The sequence below is a fragment of the Oxyura jamaicensis genome, chromosome 2 (genome assembly GCF_011077185.1).
Source record: "Oxyura jamaicensis isolate SHBP4307 breed ruddy duck chromosome 2, BPBGC_Ojam_1.0, whole genome shotgun sequence".
Taxonomy (NCBI): domain Eukaryota; kingdom Metazoa; phylum Chordata; class Aves; order Anseriformes; family Anatidae; genus Oxyura; species Oxyura jamaicensis.
Genome location: NC_048894.1, coordinates 104,723,921 through 104,743,741, shown reverse-complemented (window position 1 = coordinate 104,743,741; position 19,821 = coordinate 104,723,921). Strand labels below are relative to the sequence as shown.

At 41.2% G+C, this 19,821-nt stretch overlaps 1 protein-coding gene across 5 annotated transcripts in view; it reads right to left on the bottom strand.

Annotated features, from left to right (window-relative positions):
- Positions 1-14,082, bottom strand: part of ESCO1 (establishment of sister chromatid cohesion N-acetyltransferase 1) — a 32,368-nt gene extending 18,286 nt beyond the window's left edge. For 2 of the 5 annotated variants that reach the window (XR_004747969.1, XM_035316647.1), the window contains exons 1-7: positions 13,949-14,082; positions 11,197-11,300; positions 10,794-10,992; positions 8,873-10,244; positions 8,134-8,245; positions 6,912-6,975; positions 4,615-4,729 (exon numbers count right to left, since the gene is read on the bottom strand). Coding sequence is in view for 4 of the 5 variants with exons in the window: in XM_035316647.1 (XP_035172538.1) it covers positions 4,615-4,729; positions 6,912-6,975; positions 8,134-8,245; positions 8,873-10,244; positions 10,794-10,990 (1,860 nt within the window). In the remaining variant the exon portion in view is untranslated. Of the gene's footprint in view, positions 1-4,614; positions 4,730-6,911; positions 6,976-8,133; positions 8,246-8,872; positions 10,245-10,793; positions 10,993-11,196; positions 11,301-12,286; positions 12,676-12,751; positions 13,369-13,948 lie in introns of those variants that run through there. The other 3 variants (XM_035316648.1, XM_035316649.1, XM_035316650.1) reach the window with 3 other exon arrangements.
- Positions 14,083-19,821: the final 5,739 nt, after the last annotated feature.

The window sequence follows — 19,821 nt, the reverse complement described above, 5'->3', positions numbered from 1 at the left end:
CAGCTAACCTTATGAAACATTATCTCAGAAACTCTCAGGACCAGGGACACTGAACACAAGTCACCTGAATTTGCTAGGGAAGGCTGGGCTTCTGTGCTGGAGCTGAAGCGGGAAGGAGCGACAGTAAGAGAGGATGACCGCTCCTGCCCCACTAAGGACCAAGCTGTCCCAAAGGGTAAGATTTATGTGAGAAGTAAGGAAGGAAGAGTGACTTCTCTTGTCTCTACTAAACTCCCTCCCTGGTCATGTTCTTACTGGGACTACGGGAAAGAACAAGAAACAGTATTTAACTAACATGAACAACAAAACACTGCCCCTGAGTCATTCCCCACTTCTTCAGAGAAATTGCCAACCAGACTGTACTAGTTTAAGGAAGAAAGCTGCAATTTTAAATGCTTCTTATGCAGCTTTCTTCAAGCTCTAAGAAATCACTTTTACACTTCCTTTATTATTTCCATCAAGGATTGTGCTTTTAACTTAACATTTCATTTATACATTATCTGTTTCAGTCAAATAAGAAACTATGCTAAGTTCAAACGAAGTATCAGTAGGCAACAATTCAAGTATGATAGCCAGGTGTGTAACTGAATTAGCCTGCACACCCCTTCTACATATAGCACCAACTCAAACCAAGAATCAAAAGCATCTTTCATCAAGCCCTCCTGATCCATGCATTTGCTGATATTTATAAGACTTACATTTCTTAACACTTGCTCCCATCCAGACATTAACTCAGTCAGGTCTTTAGAAAGGCAGAGAAGTCTCTACAACTCTATACTATCTTTTTATCATGTCAGTAATTTGTTTTCACTGTTCAATCTTTTTACATGATCTTCCCTAAAACTGTTGAGTATCATTTTCAAAAGACTAGCTTTATTTTCAAAGGAACAAATCTCATCTTACGAAAATTGAAAACATATGCTTTGCATATTTGGATTTCTTTCAGTTTCAGAAGTTTAAGGAACAGATAATTCTATATTCAGTTTCTCACATTTGCCCATTAGATTAACATACTTGGAAAAAAAAATCATTTTAGTGCACTACTCTATATTGCAGTTTGGCATTTCACTTAAACTGTCAACCTATACACCTATTACTTAAATGAAGTGTGAGAGTACAGTCCACAAACATTCAGAACAGACTACTTCTTGAAACACCAAGTAAAGGATTTGGAACCTAACATATTTTAGACCTCAGTCTGAATTTCCTCCTGAAGAACAGATCATACTCCCCTAGGTCAGAACCTAAATCTTTGGACATCACTGAGTACCACTGTTGCCTATCACACTTTTACAAAAGTTGTTGCAGCTTTAGATGCCTCGTTTTCTTCCGCTTAAGTGCCACACCCAGAAGAGCCTTGCTTTTTAAGATGTGTAAGAGCAAGCAAATTTGAAGAACATAAAAAACAGCACATTATCTTAGCTTTGCCTCTTTAAAATGACAATAATAAAAAGTTTGAAAGCTGCTTAGATAACTGTATGATGCGTAGCAAGAAAGAGAATGGTGCAAGAACAGCTAAGTACTCCTACAACTGCAAGTTATATAATTTTACTTCTTGCAGTCATAGAGCCCAGAAGCTTGTTAAGAATTCTGTAACTTCAGAAGAACAGAAAACAAATCTATTCATTACAGCTACCATATGGGAAAAGGAGGAAGGTATTATACATCCTTAAGGACTGAATATAAAAAATAAAGCATATTGTGGAAAACAAAGACTAGTTTTACCCTAAATAACACCTCTCTAAAGGTATCTCCGGAAATAAAAAGGTTAGAATACACAGACAGTATTTTTAACATCTCAGACTCTGAGCCTTCAGATACTGTAGAGACAATTAAAAGGACAGATGTCAAACTTAAACACAGAAGACTAGAAAAGTTTATTAAAGAAAAAAAAACAGCAGTGAAACAACAAAGATGAGTATTGTGGGGAGTTAAACTAGGCCCAACTCCCCTCTAACCCTAACCTTTCAGATATTAAGAAAGAAAAAAAAGTTCCATACACATGTTAAGAGTGATTGGATTGGTAAAATACCCAGGAAATCAGAACTCATAGTGGAGAGCCCAAAACTGCACCTTTCAGATCTATTAATAAAGTTTGAGTTAATGTTCCAGAGAAGCTGGTGATGCCCCATCCCCGGAAGTGTTCAAAGCCAGGCTGGATGGGGCTTTGGGCAACCTGGCCTGGTGGGAGGTGTCCCTGCCCATGGGCAGGAGTTTGGAACAAGGTGGTCTTTAAGGTCTCTTCGAACCCCAGACATCCTGTGATTCCCCGCTAAGAATACAATAATGATTTTTTCCCATCTTTGCTCAAATAAAAGAAGAATGAGACTGCTTCTCTTAATACCTCTCATTAGAGACTTCAAAGAAAAAAGGTTTCTATTAACTACACTTTTTTCTTTTACCAACACTATAAATGCTAGTTTCACTGATCTGGCTGTGTAGAGTAAGACTGTTTTCTGTATAGGGGAAATTTCAACATGAACAGCTAGCAGCTTTTGAACCAAATTAATCTTTTGTCTGTTCTTAGAGGATCATTACAGAAGTACATAAGAACCTTTTAAAGTATCTCCAAAACCAAACCAAAGCAACCCCCCCCCCCCCCCCCCCCGAGCCATTTAGAATCAACATTTATGAAATTCACAATGGATTTGCAAGACTTAACTATTACTTTAAAAAAGTACCATATGTTATTAGACGCGTTTAATCCTATTCTTTTGGGTATTTGTATGAACAAAGTCTGGTACTTTAGAAGTCCATTTAGTGCTTCCTTCCTCTCCAGAAGCTAGCACAAACTACTCTTGACATAATATGACATATGTCTTGTCACCACAGTAACTAAAGTCAGGGAAAGTGGTTTACGAAGTGACATATCAGACATTTGAGATCCCCTACGTGTTTTGACAATGCTAAAATCAGTTTTCCCCCCAGGTAAAAGAATATCACAGCACTACCTTCCCTAATGGTCTCTTGGTAAAGTGAACTACAGGCATTACAGAAATGCCCTTTCAACAGAATAAAAAACCTACTCCAAACTCAGTGAATTAGATTTGTGTGAAGTGTTGAAACCTACTAGACATTATGAAGCTGTTACTTTCACATTTAAAAATGAAATATGCTGCTTGTTTGCGTTTTCCAGAAATACACACAGAAAACAAGAAACTAGGTCTCCCATTTTTCCTAGTGTTCCTCACAGATAACCATTCATTATATTCTAAACTGTTGTTAGGTTAAAAAAAAAAAATTAGGACTTTTACTGTTGAATACCTGGTTAAAAAAAAATTATTTCCTGAGTAGCTAAGCAGCAGGTTACACATTTCTTCTTGTCAAGGGTCCTAGGCAACTGTTCAGTTAAGCTCTATTACTGTATGACCAAAAAAAAAAGTTAACCTCACTGTAGTGAGAAGGAATACTCTTACAGTCCTCTTAATATAGTTAAGGTATTTAATCACACATTTTTACCTCTGTTGATAAAATGACTTCTAAAAGAAACAATAGGTGAACTACTTAGTAAGTGTTAGGTATTGTTCATATACACCATTTATCATGCGAGTAGGCGTTCAGGTGTCTAGATCTGTATCATTTAGGCAAATCAAGGATATACTTATCCAATTACTTCTCAGAAGCTCTGCTTTTGAAATATTAAAGTATGGATACAAGAAAGTATTCAGAGTCCAACTAGTTCTATTTTGGTCAGTATTTTCACATATACAATCCATGCGTTACATGAAAAATAATGCAATCTAGCAAGACCACCAAGTCTATATGACAGGGGTTATTTTACTGACAAGTGTCCTAAAGAGTCCATCTTTCTCACAGCCTGGCTTCCCCTCCTGCTCTAGATTCCCAGTTCCCGTTTTTAATTTCTCAAGGATTATCTGGTACGTTAATCAACAAAAAAACAAAATGAAACGAACAAAAACTCCAATTGTTTCACTGTGAAACTGCATGATCCTACAAGATAGAAAAATGACTGTCTTTTCTGTGATTAAAAACAAACAAACAAACAAAAAAACCCACTTCCTTCTCATTTTGCATTTGCTTGTTTTAAAAGACATATGTGCATTTGGTAACTAATGGTACATAATGGTGAGAACAAAGAACCAAACCATTATGCTACTTAAATAGTATGGTGAAAATTAGCACGTTCACAGGAAAATACATTTGTTCCAAGACAAAAAGGTTGTCTCAGAACAACGTATACTTGATCAAGGCAGGAATAAATCCCTTCATATTAATTTTGTACACAATCTGCCAGATGCAAATCCCCTTCTGCATCTGGAATTTTAAGAAACAGAGATTTTGCACCTAAGTAAAGGCAAGTTCATTCTCTCTAAAGCAAACAAATTTTTACTGTATAGTCAGTCTTTTCCAAAAGAGCATTTTTTAACAAGAATCAGTTTTAAATGTAAGTCAGTCAGCCACCATTTTTCCAAACATGACAATTGATATAAATTGACAATTTAGTAAGGGCTCAATTTTCACAAATCGTTTACAATGGCAATAGTGGTACGTATGAGTAATGATTTTTAGAGTAGTTCATAAAAACATAGCACTGCTAATTCCAAAGTAATTTGTTTGAGAAACCATAAACCTTACTAAAAGGGTATTACTTACTATGATTAGCTGCTTATCACCATCTTTTCCTGCTTCTTTTAGCTTTTGAATATGTTCTTCAGATGGTAGGAAGTTACTGCACTTTGATGCTAATGAAGGATTTGACAATGGAACCCTTGAAATATAAACATATTTCATGTTAAAAAGAGACTGCTTATACCTGTCATCTTAGACACTTAAAACCTTTGTGATGAGTATAACTAAACTTTAACAAGATGGAAATCCAAGTTAATTACCCAAAACAGTCCTCTGTATTTCAGTTTGCAATTCTACTGGAAAAATAGGCAAATTAAGAGGATTAAACAAAAATACAGTTCATGACTAGCCTAATTACAAGACTATTTTACTAATCACCCCCAAAAACTTATGATCAAGTAGGGTAGGTTATTCACATCCATTAACAGAAACGTTAACTGAAAAATTTCCAGGGCACGAAGGATGATGCCTAATGCTATACATTTCCTACACAAGGTTTAGGTTTCTAGTGTCAGGTATCACACATCAGGCTGCTAAAGCAGACCATATAAGTATTCCCACAAACCTAAGTGGGCAATATAAAACTTAACTCAATTCAAACTTATCTTCTTACTACAGGCAGTAAAGGGAGATGGGAAGGAGGGAGAGAGGAAGAAGAGGACCTAAGGGATAAATGGATATATATTACTGCCATCTTCTCACTCAGCTTACTCTCCCTTTGTTACAACTGAAAGAAATGCTGGAAAGCACTATAACAAATCATCAACAAAATTAACCTTCTACTATATTCGGGGGAAAGATAATATCAGTTCCAAGGTTGGATAAAACTTGTGGAGATAACCAGAAGAAAACATACAAAACTACTGTAAGTATACATTTACATATTCTATTTCTAAGCAAACTAAGGATATAGGGCAAACACTTAACTGTAGTTACTGCTGTAGCACATGCGGCAAGTTAACTAAGTGAGATTTTTGAGAACAGGATGAAACAAAACCATATTTTCCCAGATATTTTAAAGGAGCATTTTCTGTGCAAGAACATTTTCCTTTCAAAATCCAAGGTCTTTTTTTTCCCTCTAGCCATGTGCCCCAAAATTTGCATTAAGGAGCTACTTTAAGCCGGCCCCCCCCCCCACCATAAGAGCTATGCTGTAGGTAATATACATTACTCTTAACCTCTTAACATTACAATAGGAGTACCACAAAATAGAATGATAGTTTAAGCCTTGGATAAATCAAGAGTACCATATGGAAATCAGGGTTAAAAAGCTCTCAGAAGACTAATATGTATACACACACACACACACAGACTAGTAAGGCAATATAAGTTTGTTCAGCTAATAAAGTTAATAAATTTGAGTAGATGCCATAAAACTATTAAAGTTAAGAATAAAAATATGAAAAAATAGTTATTGTAGTAGTTACAGAAAAATCTGAAAATCTTCCTTTAACTAGGAAGATTCCTTCCTTTAACTTCTACCTTCACACTCATTTTCTGTAAGATTCCACAGTAGTAGAGGTTTTTTTAACACGTACAAAAGGGCTGGTTTGGCAGAATCCTTAATCTGACCTCAGATGGAGCGCTGAAAAGAACTGAATCTTTTTCTTGTTTCTATTATGAGCATAGAGAACGGTAGCAATTTATTAACCACTGTGCCAACTACATTGCTGTGCAAGACTTCAGGTATGAAAAAAGTATTCTCCTTACTATGTCACAGAACTACAGTCAAAAACTAAAGGTGACATGATCAAGTATAAAATATCAGTTTGAACTGATAGTAGTAATAACATTAAGTGTAATAACATTAAATCACCTAGAGTAAGTGACTGTTTAAGAGCACAGAACCTTAGTTTAACAGCAGTCACAAAATAATCCCAAATTAAGTCCCCTCTTCCCTACCTAAAATAAAAACAGCAACAACAACAAAAAGACTACCCTAATTTTAATAAATTAGGGGAATTCATTCTGGAAGGGAAAACCCTTCCAGAAGCATGTGGAATAATTCAGTAAGTGAAAATCATGTAGCAATCCTTTCCATATTTTCTGGTTTTCATCTGATTGGAGGAACTGACTATCAGAAATGTTTTCCCAATGTTGCAAAATTCTACTTTTTAAAATTAATGCACAGTTACATATCTCACTTAATGATTTTCTTAATAAGAACACCTAATCACTTGGGTAAAATGGAAGCCTTTTTATAAGCAAGTGACTTATTTGAAACTGGAAGTTGAGGCTAGGAGAAGAGAACAGTCTTAAAATAAAATTTGACATAGCTTATGGAAGGTGACTGTAATTTTATAATGTATGAAATACTATACCTGTTATCAATTTCAGAAGTTTGATTTGTAGATGAAGTTTGCATCACCTGCTTGGGAGCCAAACCTAAAATTAATCAAAGATTGTATCTCATTATACAGTTTATAGTTGCAAAGGAAATAACACAAATTGTGGGTTTTTTTGAAAACATATTCAAGACAATGCTGCAACTTGCTCATTAACAATAAAGAGATGCAACTTTGAGGCAGTATTCATGTTTTGCCACATATACTTTAAAAAGCATGCAATTTTCTTTAACATTTTCATGTCAGTTCTGCAGAGAAATGTGCCAGCAGCTAAGAAAGGGCAGTAGTGAAACTACACCAGAGTTTAAATCTGTTTATACTGTTATATATCTATAGAAATAGCTCTTGACATAGTACCAGAATCATGAATTCCACCACCCAAAGTATGCTCTGTAACACTTAAGAAGCAATCTAGAATTGACAAAAGAAAAACACATTTTTACATTCTAATATATACTATATTTTGTCCTGCAAAAATACATTAAAATGGCAGTAAAGTTGTAACTATTTAGTAGAGCTAAATAGTTAAACAGTACACTCAAGATCAGGTTCACTTTTCCAAACAAAACAAAACCCAACAAACCAAGAACACAAAGCAAAAGGATGAAATGTCACGGGGAAAGTTAATGAGAAGATACGCTAGTGATCCACTGAGAGTAATCCTTAGTCAAATGTACTTGAGTCAAAAATTCACACCACATGCATCACAAGGTCTAACAGCATTCACAGGCTGAAAAATGAAAACTACTTAATAAAAACAGGAGAGCAATTACTCAATTAATAACTTGGTCAAGATTAAGTAGAATAAAGTAGAGAAAAAAAATGCAGATACCTATTCAAAAGAAGTGGTAATCAACAGAGATTTTTTTAAGTTATCACTTCACTTATACTGAAATTGAGAATACTTCAGCTTTAAAATATTCATGCACAAAGAAGTGCCAGAAGTAGAGCTGGGCATAAAAACAGATACTTCTCCTTCCCACTTCACAATCCTCAGATAAAACCACATTTGCTGCTGCTACAGTGACTATGGGTGTCAGGAGCAAAGACACATGAAAACCTCCAGTGAACAGTTCTAATCCTGAAAGTTTAGTTCTGTACCAACTTACTCTGTGAATCATTCCTCTGAAAGGAAGACTTACTGTATTTCCAATGTAACTGGTCAGAAAAAGAAGAGAATTTATTAGTAGGTGTTTACCTTGTGGCTCACTTTCTCCAGGTTCTTTTTTGATTTGTTTTGGTGGTTTAGGAGCTGTAAGATACTTTACAGGAGAGCTTTCTGGACTTGATTCCAAACGTAACTGAAAGCTCTAAACAAAACAGAAAACATTACATTTCAATAAAAAACAGAGACACTTAATGCCTCTACCCTATTACTGAAACCACTCAGTTAACTAAGTATTAACATCTTGAATGTAGCACCTATGTTTCTATTCCATTATTTCATGCAGACAAAATGCAATTAATTAGCTAGTCCATACTATAGTTTGTGATATTATATTAGCTATAAATATTTTTCATTTTATATGTAAGGCTGTAAAATACTTTCCATAAAAACCCTTTGCCTTTAGAACCTTAAATTGTAATGGAAGCTGATTCAGGTAAAGCAAAATCCCCTCATTTCTTTTAATACAACTTTTCAGAACAGAATAGCCATGCAAACCTAAGTCATCAAAAAGTGTCCATACAAATCTGTACGGCCTCTGCCTCCAGCAGGAACCTTTAACCATCAACATTTAGTTTACTACGTAATTTAGGATTAACATTCCAGTTTACTGTCACCCCATCTATGATAACACACCAATAACAGGACCTTTAATATATCTGAAACTGTAAAACAGTGACTGTTGAGACAAACCTCCTGAGCATGGCACTCTCACAAAACAGAAAAGATTTACAACACCCTCCCACCACCCACCATAATTAAAATTGCTTACCTCATCTGGTCGCGGCTCAGAGAAGTGTTTTGTCAAGTTACGCAATAAACCGTTTTCCGCGCTTCTTTTTGCAGGCTGTTTTATTTCTAATGCCACTTCTTTACTTCCAGCTCTTTCAGATGAAGGGTCTGATTTATCCCGCACACAAGCTGCACTCTCATTCTCCGAGAGTCTTGTTGGGGACAGCTTGTCTTGTGCCTTGGAAAGCTGTGCTTCTGGGGCTATTTGACTTGCCTCTGAAACTTCAGGGTAATTTTTTAACAAAGAAAGCTTGGGGGCGTTTGCGGAATGCAAGTTACTTTGCTTCATGTTATTTGCTTTCAGTAATTTAATTTTGGTCCATTTAGAGTTCTTGTTTGAGGAGTTATTTCTACCATTCAGCGTACACTTGACAGGCATTCCTTTTTTGCTAGGGAAAAAACGTTTACACTGAGTACTTTGACTAGGTTCTTTCTGAGTAAGCGTTTCACTCTGTTGCAGCTGTACTTCAGCAGGCTTCTCTTCTGGTTTTCCACACTCCGCATTCGGGGAATCTTTTTTCACCTCTACTGTATCTGATTCAATCTCACCTGCAATTTCTTCACAAAGTTCCAGGATGCTTACTCTTTTGGATTTTACATCGTTCTCTGGTTGTTCAGCTACATTTGCTTCACTTACAGATGGCTGCGAAACCTTGTTTGGCTTTGTACTGGTTTTTATGTTCTGATGCGTTTGTTGCTTTTCCTTAGTGACTGTCTTAGAATTTGGCTTAGGAGAATCTGCTTCCACTTTCTTCGTGTTGCTAGGATTCAGAGATAGAGGGCCCATTTGGTCTTTCCTAACTTCCTTGAGACTGTCATCAGGACACAATGACGGCTCCTGAACGCTGGGTTGAAGGCTGTTGGAATTACCGTTTTTGCTGTCTGCCTTACACTTTTTCTCTTTCAGAGAGCTGGTCACTTCTACATGTATTTCTTTATCTTCATTTGCATTGTTTGGCTTTGTTTTTGTCTTTTTCTGCTCTGTTTTCGCTCCAGCAGGTTTCACTACTTTCGCTGTAACGCTGTGAGCATTTTTTTTTGCCTGGCTACTTTGTTTGACTTCCAAAGGTTTTTCTTCTTTAACTTCTCTATTACGAAGGGATCTTGCTGGTACTTCTACATGTGTTAGCTGCTGCAGTCTCTGGGATCTCCTCGTAACAGGCTCATTTGGAGCAGTTGCGCATTTTGACTTAGGAATTTCTTGCACAGGTTTTTTCTGGCATACCTCCTTGCTTTTTGTAGATTTCAGCTGCTGTTGGACTTTTTTGTCAGGTGTTGTTTTATTATTTGAGTTGAACCCCGATGATCTTGTAGTCATGCGCATTCCTACTTCAGGTTCGTTGGTGTTGTTACTGAAAGATCCAAATAATTATTTTTCAGCATCCAGAAAGTAGAACTTGTCATAACAATTTCCTCATTTCTGAAAACCTCTTTTTTAAATAAATAACACATTCTATATCTTCAGTGCATTTAGAAGAATCATTTTCTCTGGAATCTTTCTAAAAAGACACCACTTCCACCTGGCTATTCTTACATGTAATGCTTAATGTTTTTTATGTCTTACAAAACCAAACTATGACTCCCACATGAATGCTTTCTAAAATTTCTAGCAGTTTTTGAATTGTTGACGCTTGTGGCTTTTAAATGATGTATTAGCTTAGGTTTAGTTTCCCTTCAGAAACCTTGGATGAAGTCCTTCTGGATTTGAAGACACTAACATGGTTCCAGAGAAAGATCATGTAGCAGATATCACACAATGATTTAGGGCCGATCTTCCCACTAGTACTATTTAACTATTGTAACTGCATCTCTAACTCAAATTCACTCCCTTTAGATCGTTTCTGCACTAATTCAGATTAGGAAGTTAACACAGAATAATTACTTGCTGCTTTATCACTGACCTGTTTGATTTGACAGAGGTTTTGAGTACAGTTTTCTCCTGCGCTGCACACTGATTAGACTTTGATTTATTTGAGACATGTTTTGTATCTGACACCTCTTTTTCCTTCTTTGCTGATGATGGTCTGCTGTTCTTGTCCAGCTTTGGACGTTTAGCAGAAGGCTCTACTAACGCAGACTTCCTTTTCTGAGCTGCCATTTCTGTAAAACATAACAATTGATTCAGCTTTTAGAGTCCTTATCAGCTGCTGTTACAGTGTCAGTTAATATAACCAAAGATTTGCCCATTTTACAAAACAAGGTAACTGATACTCTCTTTTCCTTTCTGAGGCAGAGCACACTAACTACAATCAGAGAGCAAATCATCAAACCATTATCAAATCAGATTACATTTATTTTACTTACAGGTTTTTACAAGAGGCAATCGATGTTCAGGCCAAAGTGACTTATCAAAGTGTGCCAAGAGCATTCCTTATGTATATGCTTATGAACAAGACGTTTCATGACACCTGTGAGGAACATAAAATGTTCACATAGTATTTAGATGCAGTAAACACTTTATTCCTTCTCAGGCTCTGAATTCAGCATTCCCAACCCTTCCCATCTCCTCAAACAATGCTTAAAGTTTATCAAAAAAAAGTTTAGCAATTCATGACTGGCAATTTTAAAATTAATAACCTATGTAAAAAGAAACCAAAAGCCTTTCAGATTTTAATTCCACACCCAGCAATTTTTGGCGTTTTGCTGTCTTAAGCCTCACCTTTTTGCTTTTTGAAAGGTGGCAGATCTAGTACCATTTGAAAAAGAAGTTTCTTGGCATTTTGCCTTTTTTCCAGAAAATAGTTTGGTGCTTTTTCATACTCCAAAAAAGTGGGAGTCCTGTCAGTCCCATGCCTCACAGCAACAACAGATAAACTCACTGGATTCTACAATGTTTTGTGGCTGCTACTACAGAACTTTACAGACATCTGCAACTGTCTATAACCATGCCTTCTAATTCCACTTATGCTACAATTCAGAGACAGAAAGCTTAGAAAGTCGTGTTTTAGAGATTATTTGCCTCGGGTGCTAGAGAAAATTATGTCTTCTGAAATGCTGTTAATGATGCAGCAGTTAACATGAACAACAGTCTAAAAACTAGCAGAGATTCTCAGTCAAGTCTCCACAGATTCTGTCAATCACATCCTTCACTCCTATCTGTGGCTTATGGAACTTTTAAGATCTCATGTTCGAAGAGACCATTGTTGTATTACAGCATTAGCAATAATTGTTCTGTAAAGATGCACTCCTATCTTTTAAAAATTAAGTTTCCTGGAAGACTCAGTGCTGGGAACTTCCATATTACCTTTTTAGGTCAAGAATTACCCATTAATTTTTGCCAAGGGCAGCCCGACAAGAAAAAAAGTCTGAAACAAATTACATTAGTTTTCAAACTTCAACTCAGCTGATGTTAAATCTGACAGATTTTAAGGTCACACAGGAACTTCATAATTACCAGCTGTATAACACTGAGCAGATATTTTCACTTCATTTCAACTACAATTAGCTTTACTGTATTGACAACCGCAGGCCTTTCTCTAACAACTGAAAAAACACCTACATTAAGCTCCTTTTAATAATTATTAATTATCCAAACAGAAAAAGTGAAGAGCTGTCAACTTTTTCTAGTCTTTCAGACTTACAATTGTCCGCTCCATTTTCATTTACTCTCTTCTGAAAACACTTCTAAACACACAAGATAAATAATGCTCACATGCAAATCGACACCAATGCTGTCGTCTTCTACCTTTCTCCTTTAAAGAAGCTGCATGACCAGAGCCTTGTATTTGAGATGGCATTAAAGAACACACAGAGGGAAAAAAATCTCTAATAGCACCTCCCATAGTGCCATTTCCCCGTCTCTCCCTAAGAAGCAGGTCAGAGAATTTGCATGCCTTACCAATAGAGAAAGAGCTATTACATGACACCCGGCGAACCGACGGTTTTCCACCGGCCGCAGCCTGTCAGGGATGAGGTACAGCCACTTTAAATTGCACTCCCGATGAAAATAACAGGCATAGCTGCTGGACGAGTCTGTGGTCTTAGATTCTCTCAGTTTAGAGCACACCACTGACTCTCACAATTTGAAAACACCGTGACGCACGTACCGTATAAAACTAGACCTTTTTTTTTTTTTTTCCAGCCCTGTACAGACATCACTGTTACTCTCAGCCGCATGACCAGGCACACTCAAGAAAGACTTGCAAGACCAAAACAGAAAACGCAATCCACCGAAGAAATGATTACTTCTCGGGGCACTGACAAACGCGCTCTCCTCCCACAAAGAGAGCTGGCTCCTCAGCAGTCATTTCTTTCCTACTAATACTTTCCGCTGCAGAGCAAGGACTTCACCGGACGCTCAAGAACCGGCAGCTTCTGCCCTGAAGAAGTCCCCTCCGGTAAAAGCCGGATCGCGGAAAGAAGAGAAGACACAGAAGAAAGACGACAACAAACTACGCAACAGCCCAAGGTTTTGGCGCATGGAGTAGAAGGGAAAGCAGAAACGCGCAACTCCCACACCGCGGACTCCTCAGAACAGGGGCGGGGGGCCCACCTGCACGGCAGGGGGCTCGCACAGGGGGACCTGCCGCGACACAACCCCCGCGGCTCGGCTGAGACCCCCCCTGCGAAACTCGGGCGGCAGGAAGAAAAGGCGAGGCCTCCAAGCGCGGCCCAGTGCCATCCGCGGCCGTGACAGCGCTTCGGCGGCGGGTCCCAACGCGGCCGAGCTCCCCTCTCGCGCCGGGGGGACCGCGGCGGGGCCGGCCGCGCACCTCAGGAGCCAGGGGGTGGCGGGGGGGTGGCGGGAGGAGACGACACGGGGACGCTCCCCCCCGCCTCACGAGCGCGGAGGCGGCCGCAGGCAGGCCCGAGCCGCGGCCGCGGGCGGCGAGGCAGGCCCGAGGCGGGGAGGGAAGGGAGAAGGCAGGGCTGGGCGCCGGGAAAGGGCTGCGGGGCTCCGCGGGGCTGCCCGTGGGGAAGGAGGGGGGGAAGGAGGGAGGGCAGCCGTTGTGAGGAGCGGGCGGCCGTGGAGGGAGGGAGGGAGGGAGGGAGGGAGGGTGCGCGCGCGGCGGCCGTTGGGCTCCCAACCGCCCGGCGCGAGGCGGCCGCCGCTTACCTCGCGCGGGCGTCGGGGCCGTGCCGGCGGCGCGAGCCGCCCTCCTCGCCCGGCTCGCCAGCTGCGGGCGCGGGGCGGGGGGGCGGGGGGAGGAGGGAGGGAGGGAGGGAGGGAGGGAGGAGGGAGGGGAGGGGGGAAAGGGGCGGGGCGGGGCGGGGAGGGAAGGAGGGAGGGAGGGAGGGGGGCGCGCGCACGCGCGGGGGGGGGAGGGGCGGGGCGGGAGCGCGCGCGTGCGCAGCGGGTGGCCGTTGGGGAAACGGCTGCGCTGAGGTGAGTTGGAGTCGGGCGGCAGGCGTCCCAGCAGCGGCGTTCCTGTGGTGGTTGTGGGCCGCTCCTCCCGCATACGCTCTGCTATCCCCCGTAAACGCACCGCCCAGGGTTATTCCAGAGGTGCCCGCTGATCCCGGTGCTTTTGGAAGTTTCCGTAATGGTGCGTTTTGGTGTTCTTCCAGGTGTCCTGCCCATCAGCCTCGCTTTGCCGGGCACCACGAAGTCAGCACTGTGCAAGTGTGTGTGCTTGGGTGCGAAAGCAGGGCACGCGCTTGCTGGGTGTGTCTTGGTGTAATCAATAGACAAATAAGTTTGGAAAAAACTTTGTAAATATAAACTTTCCCTTGAAAATGGAGGGGTATTGTCTGTGTTCAATTAAGCATCCCTTTAATCAACTGTCATTTATGTAGTACATGGCAGGAATTATGTTTAACGTTTAACCCAGGCTGCCTTTGATCAAGGACAAATGCTCCTTCTGGAAGAAACAATGGAAAGTTGGCAAGAGAAAGTCGCCTTAAGTTGTCTTTGGGTGACGTGTGGCCATATATGAATTTAAAAAGTGAGGGTACTTCATCAGAGAAGACCCACAAGGAAAGGAGGGCATGGGCCAGAGGGCCTGAAAAGGAGCCAAAAAGATGACACCATGTAACTACACAGCTCATGTAGATTGGAGTGAAAACTTATCAGATAGAATATGAAATGTAACGAAGAAGTCTGCGCTATGTGTGCTTGATTTATGGAAAATCCACTGAGCACCTGGGCCTGAATAAAAGCAGCGTTTCTCCCGAGTGTGTGAGAATTGGCTTATTGCACACCGGGTGAGAGATCTGCTCTTTCAGACAGTACTGGTTCGGTGTGGCATCCACTTGTCTCTCCAGAGCAGTGAGTTCACTCAGTTAATTGTGTGAGACCAGTGAGGTTTATTTCCCCACACTTGGTAGCAACCCTAAAGATGCTGGCTAACTGATTTAAAAGTTGCAGTTTGCTAACTCATTCTATAGCATAACTATTTATTTATTCCCATTGTTGGGGATATTTCAGTCCTTATTACTCTGGATAATAGAACTGTACCTCATCTAACTTTATGTTGTGGGTTCATTGCCTCAGGATATTTCCAAGTCCAGGCCGATATCCACATTAGCAAGCAATTTAGGAAGGTCTGAGTGAAAGAAGGATTGCTGAGGATCCGACAGACACGTATCAGACGTGCCAGTCCAGCCCAGTTCCTGTCCAGTCCTGTGGATTCAGCGACCACTAGAGGTGGGGCAGGTTAGGTACGTTCTGGGGATGTACCTGTAGTTTTGGTGTCATTCGAAAGGAATCAGGTTTGCACACACCAAGACGAGGCACGACAGGTGGGGACAGCCGAGGGGGTTGCTCCAAAGGTGTCCTCCTCATCCTACCCGACACACTGATGCAGAAGTACTTCATGCACCCCGCCTTGTTACCAGGCTAGGGCTAACCTGGAGCAAATCTTACCCGAATGCAAGTAGTTTGCTTTTGGGATCGACATCGGCAGCCTTGCTGTGCGTGTCCACCCCTACTGGTACACCCTGCTTGCTAGTGTAGTCACCGTCCAGGTTTATTTGCCTATAAATTTACACAGTGATGTGTACACCTCCCTCCATCGGAATGACCGGAGAACAGCGTTGTGAACCTTGGCATCAGCCAAGGTTCATAAATGACCTTGAATGTGAGAACAAAGTTTTTGAATGGCAGTATGGGGCAGCAGGTATGTGACCCATAGATTTCTGGTTTCCCATACAGATTTCTGGTAACAGATTTCTGATCTAACAGACGGACCACACAAGCAACTCAGTACTGGCAAGCTATATAGCATAATCCTTCTGCAAATATTCTTTTGTTAATATTTGAAATATTTATAAAGTGATATTTTGATTTTTTAATAGTTTTTGAGGCCTTTTAAAAATGATTTTCCAAATATTTTGTTGGTTTCTACAGGTATTACATATATTGGATTAATTGTTAGAGAGTGTAGTGACATTGCTGAACAGAATAAGATTTCTTATGTATAGATCATATTCCCTGGTGGCATTTTGTTGTAAATTTCTCTCTTTCTTAACTGAAACTGGGAACTGCTTACCTTGATAAGTCTTCTTTCTAGACACACTTAATTGAAGCACAGTTGGTCCTAGACAAGTGGCAATTTTCAGCAGCTGCAGTTTTTGAAAAAGCTGATAGTATTATTTGTAACGCCCTGTATCAGCTCCTCTTTAATGCATGATAATCTGCTATGGCTTTACAACGAATGCAGCAACATGTGGACTCCTGCTTTCCTAGAGTAACCTACAGAATACTTTCCAGATGAAAGATACTTGAATCACTGAGCGGCCTGTAAACTTCCTGGAGGATGATAAAAACTTTTTTCTTTAACATTACTGCTAGCTTTGTAAATTTAACACCATGTTTTCACGTCCCTCTTTCTTAGGAACATGAAGCAAGTAAAGGTAGATTTTCTCACGTCCTTCCATGGGACAGTAATTTGCTGAACAGCAGGGATGTTATTGTAAAGAAGCAGACATTCTTGTAAAGCATTTAACTCCAAAAACTTGGAATAACTCAGGTCATGGGATAGAATATGAGTAAACTTCCAACTTTCCACACAAGGTGGCAGCATTTTGAAGCACTGATTTCAGTGTCAACGTGCTAGCAAATGTCACTTTCTTAACTGAAAGAGCATAAAGTTCACAAACATTTCAGAAATGTGCTTTCTTCAGAAGTGGGTGACTGTGAACAGGAGAGCTTGAACATGGATTTACTGTAGGACTGGGGGACTTGGAGGAAGGAGCAACTGCAGTCACACGGAGTATCTGGATAGAACAGGTGTAACCCCAAAAGGATGTTATGTTAATTTAGCCTGATTTACCAATTTTAACTGTAATACTGATGGAGCGCCTGTTGACTGCAGCTAAGTGAAAAAATACTTGCTTCTAAGTTACGCTGCTTTTTTACAGGAGCTGTAATTCATTCAGTACATGGATCAGCCCACTAAGTGTAGGGGGTGCCCTACTGGGCTACAGCTTCAGGAGATGCAGTGACCCTGTGTGACAGCTGACCGTCACCCAAAGGAGGAAGCCTCTCCCAGAAAGAAATTTCTCCAGTTTCTTTCCCCACTCTCAGCGGTGGGCTCCAGCTCCTTATCTCATGCCACCCTTTCTCTAGCACCTTGTCCCGCTAGACATGGAAATTTAACTTGCCTAACTAGCAAAAAGGAAAAGTCAAAGGCTGAGGGCCATATAACTAGAATCGAGGATAACAAAAGGCAGGGGAGGAGGAAGAGCAAGCCTTCTACTTGTGGCAGAAGGGAGCTGTCAGCTTTGCTGCAGCTGCTGGTGAAACTGCAGCCCTATGGCAGGCGGCATAGATGCAGGCTTGGGCTGTTGATCCCAAGGTCAACCACAGCAGCCCAGCTAGCACAGAGGTCTTGCAGCCCCTTTGACGCACTAACACACCCCGGATGTGCCCTGATGGTTATCAGGTATCTCATCTGAGCAAGCAAGTGGTGACTGACAGATGCAGAGGCAGTAGCTGCTTAAACCTCACAGCTGCAATTAACCCTGCATGCACTCCTCAGGCATCAGAAGAACATTTCAGACAGCTCAGCCAAGGCCACATGTGAAGATGATTTAAACTAGGGGTTTTCTAATCGCTAAAATTTCTAATCGTTCCTTTAATGGACCTGAAGGGCAGCTGAGACAGCACAGGGCCCTTACTTCCATCCTTGCAGCAGATTCAAAAAGTCCCCATATCATCCAGGAGGAGTGGAGGGGCTGGGTTCTTGTGTCTCCAATAAAAAAAAAGGGACAGGAAAACCGGATCCCACAGAGCAAGAGGATTCTCTCCTATGAAGAAAGGCTGAGAGAGCTGGGAATATTCAGCCTGAAGAAGAGAAGGCTCTGGGGAGACCTCATTGCAGCTTTACTATTCTTAAATGGGGCTTATAAGAAAGATGGAGAGTAAATTTTTACTTGGGCAGATAATGATAGGACAAGGAGGAATGGTTTTAAACTACAAGAGGGGAGGTTTAGATTAGATGTTAGGAGGAAATTCCTCACTGTGAGGGTGGTGAGCCACTGCACAGTCTGCCCAGAGAGGCTGTGGATGCCCCATCCCTGGAGGTGCTCAAGGCCAGGCTGGATGGGGCTTTGGGCAACCTGGTCTGGTGGGAGGTGCCCCTGCCCATGGCAGGGGGCTGGAACCGGGTGATCATTAAGGTCCCTTCCAACCCAAACCATTCTACGGTTCTATGATTTTGCCAATGAAGAACTGATGCCCACTGTGGCTGTTGGTGCATTTGGCAGATTTTTCCTTTTCTTCGCTTGGAATAAAGGTTAAAAACAAGACAAAAACAACAACAACAAAAAAATAAAAGCAAAACATTGCTGGGATATTCTACAACAGATCAGCTGCTGTTGTAACTTTCCTGGCTGGCAGGAAGTGCTGCTAACATTCCTTCGGGAGAAAATCCAGCATATATGTTGGAGGTATGTGGAGAGACCCCAGGGTGATTGGCTTGGACTTTTTTACACCTTCCTTCTGTCTTTTCATTGCCTTGAGTATCAGAAGGCTCTTTTTGACCAGCTGGCACCCTGGGATGAGAACCCCAGCATGTGACTCAGGCTGAAGGGTGCCGGTGTGAGGCAGCAACTCGGTGCCTCTGGGAATGAGTTTCCTCATTTTTCGCAGGGTGACGGTGCATTGGAATAAACTGAACTGGACTGGGACATGTCCAGTATGCTCGTGTGTTGAATTTAAGAATCTTTAAGAAGTTGCTTCATTTCGTTGACTTCAAGGGCTCAAACTGCCTGCTAGATCTCAGTTAGAAATGGTAACTTGCAGCTGAGAGGAGGTAAGGCGAAGCTTCCAGAACCACATCTTGGGTGTAATTCTTGAAAATTGAGCCCTTTTCCACCCCCTTTAGTGGTCAGTCTAGTTCACGGTGATTGTACTCTGTGACAATCTGCACGTGGGTATCTGGAGCTTGACACTCGCTGCTGTACTGGCACAACCTTGACGAGCTGCCTCAAGTCACCAGCACTGCATTGCCATTTTCTGTGCACCAGCTCCTGCAGAGTTGTGTGCTGTTCTCCACAGCCCATTCTGGTTAAGTCCTGTAAAATGTACCACTGTGTGCCCTGGTTTCTAAAAAAAGTACTGATCCTTCCTTTGTTCAGTGTGAGATGTATGCCACGGGTTAGTTTCTTTGCATTCACAGAACCATGCTTTCCCTTCTGCTTTCAATTTTCAAATTTTCTAGATCTGTTTGGCAAGAGTGAAATTAATACATTAAAAATCTTGGGTCTTTGCGTTCTGATACTAAGATAGCTTAGGTCCAGTGTGGTTCCTGGGTAACTGAAGGCCTCCCAGGTATAAACTGTACCTCGCCTTGACTGCAGGAGCAAGCTGAGAAGAGGTGAAAGTTTTGGAGCACTTACATTATGTACACTGCTGCTAGCACGGCGATTGCAATCTCTCCAGAAGTTCCTTCCAACTTCAGCTACGACCCGACTCTGAACCGGGAGGAAAATTTTCTTTAAGAGGTGCCTGCAACCTTCGTGACTTGGAATTTCATTCTCCATCTT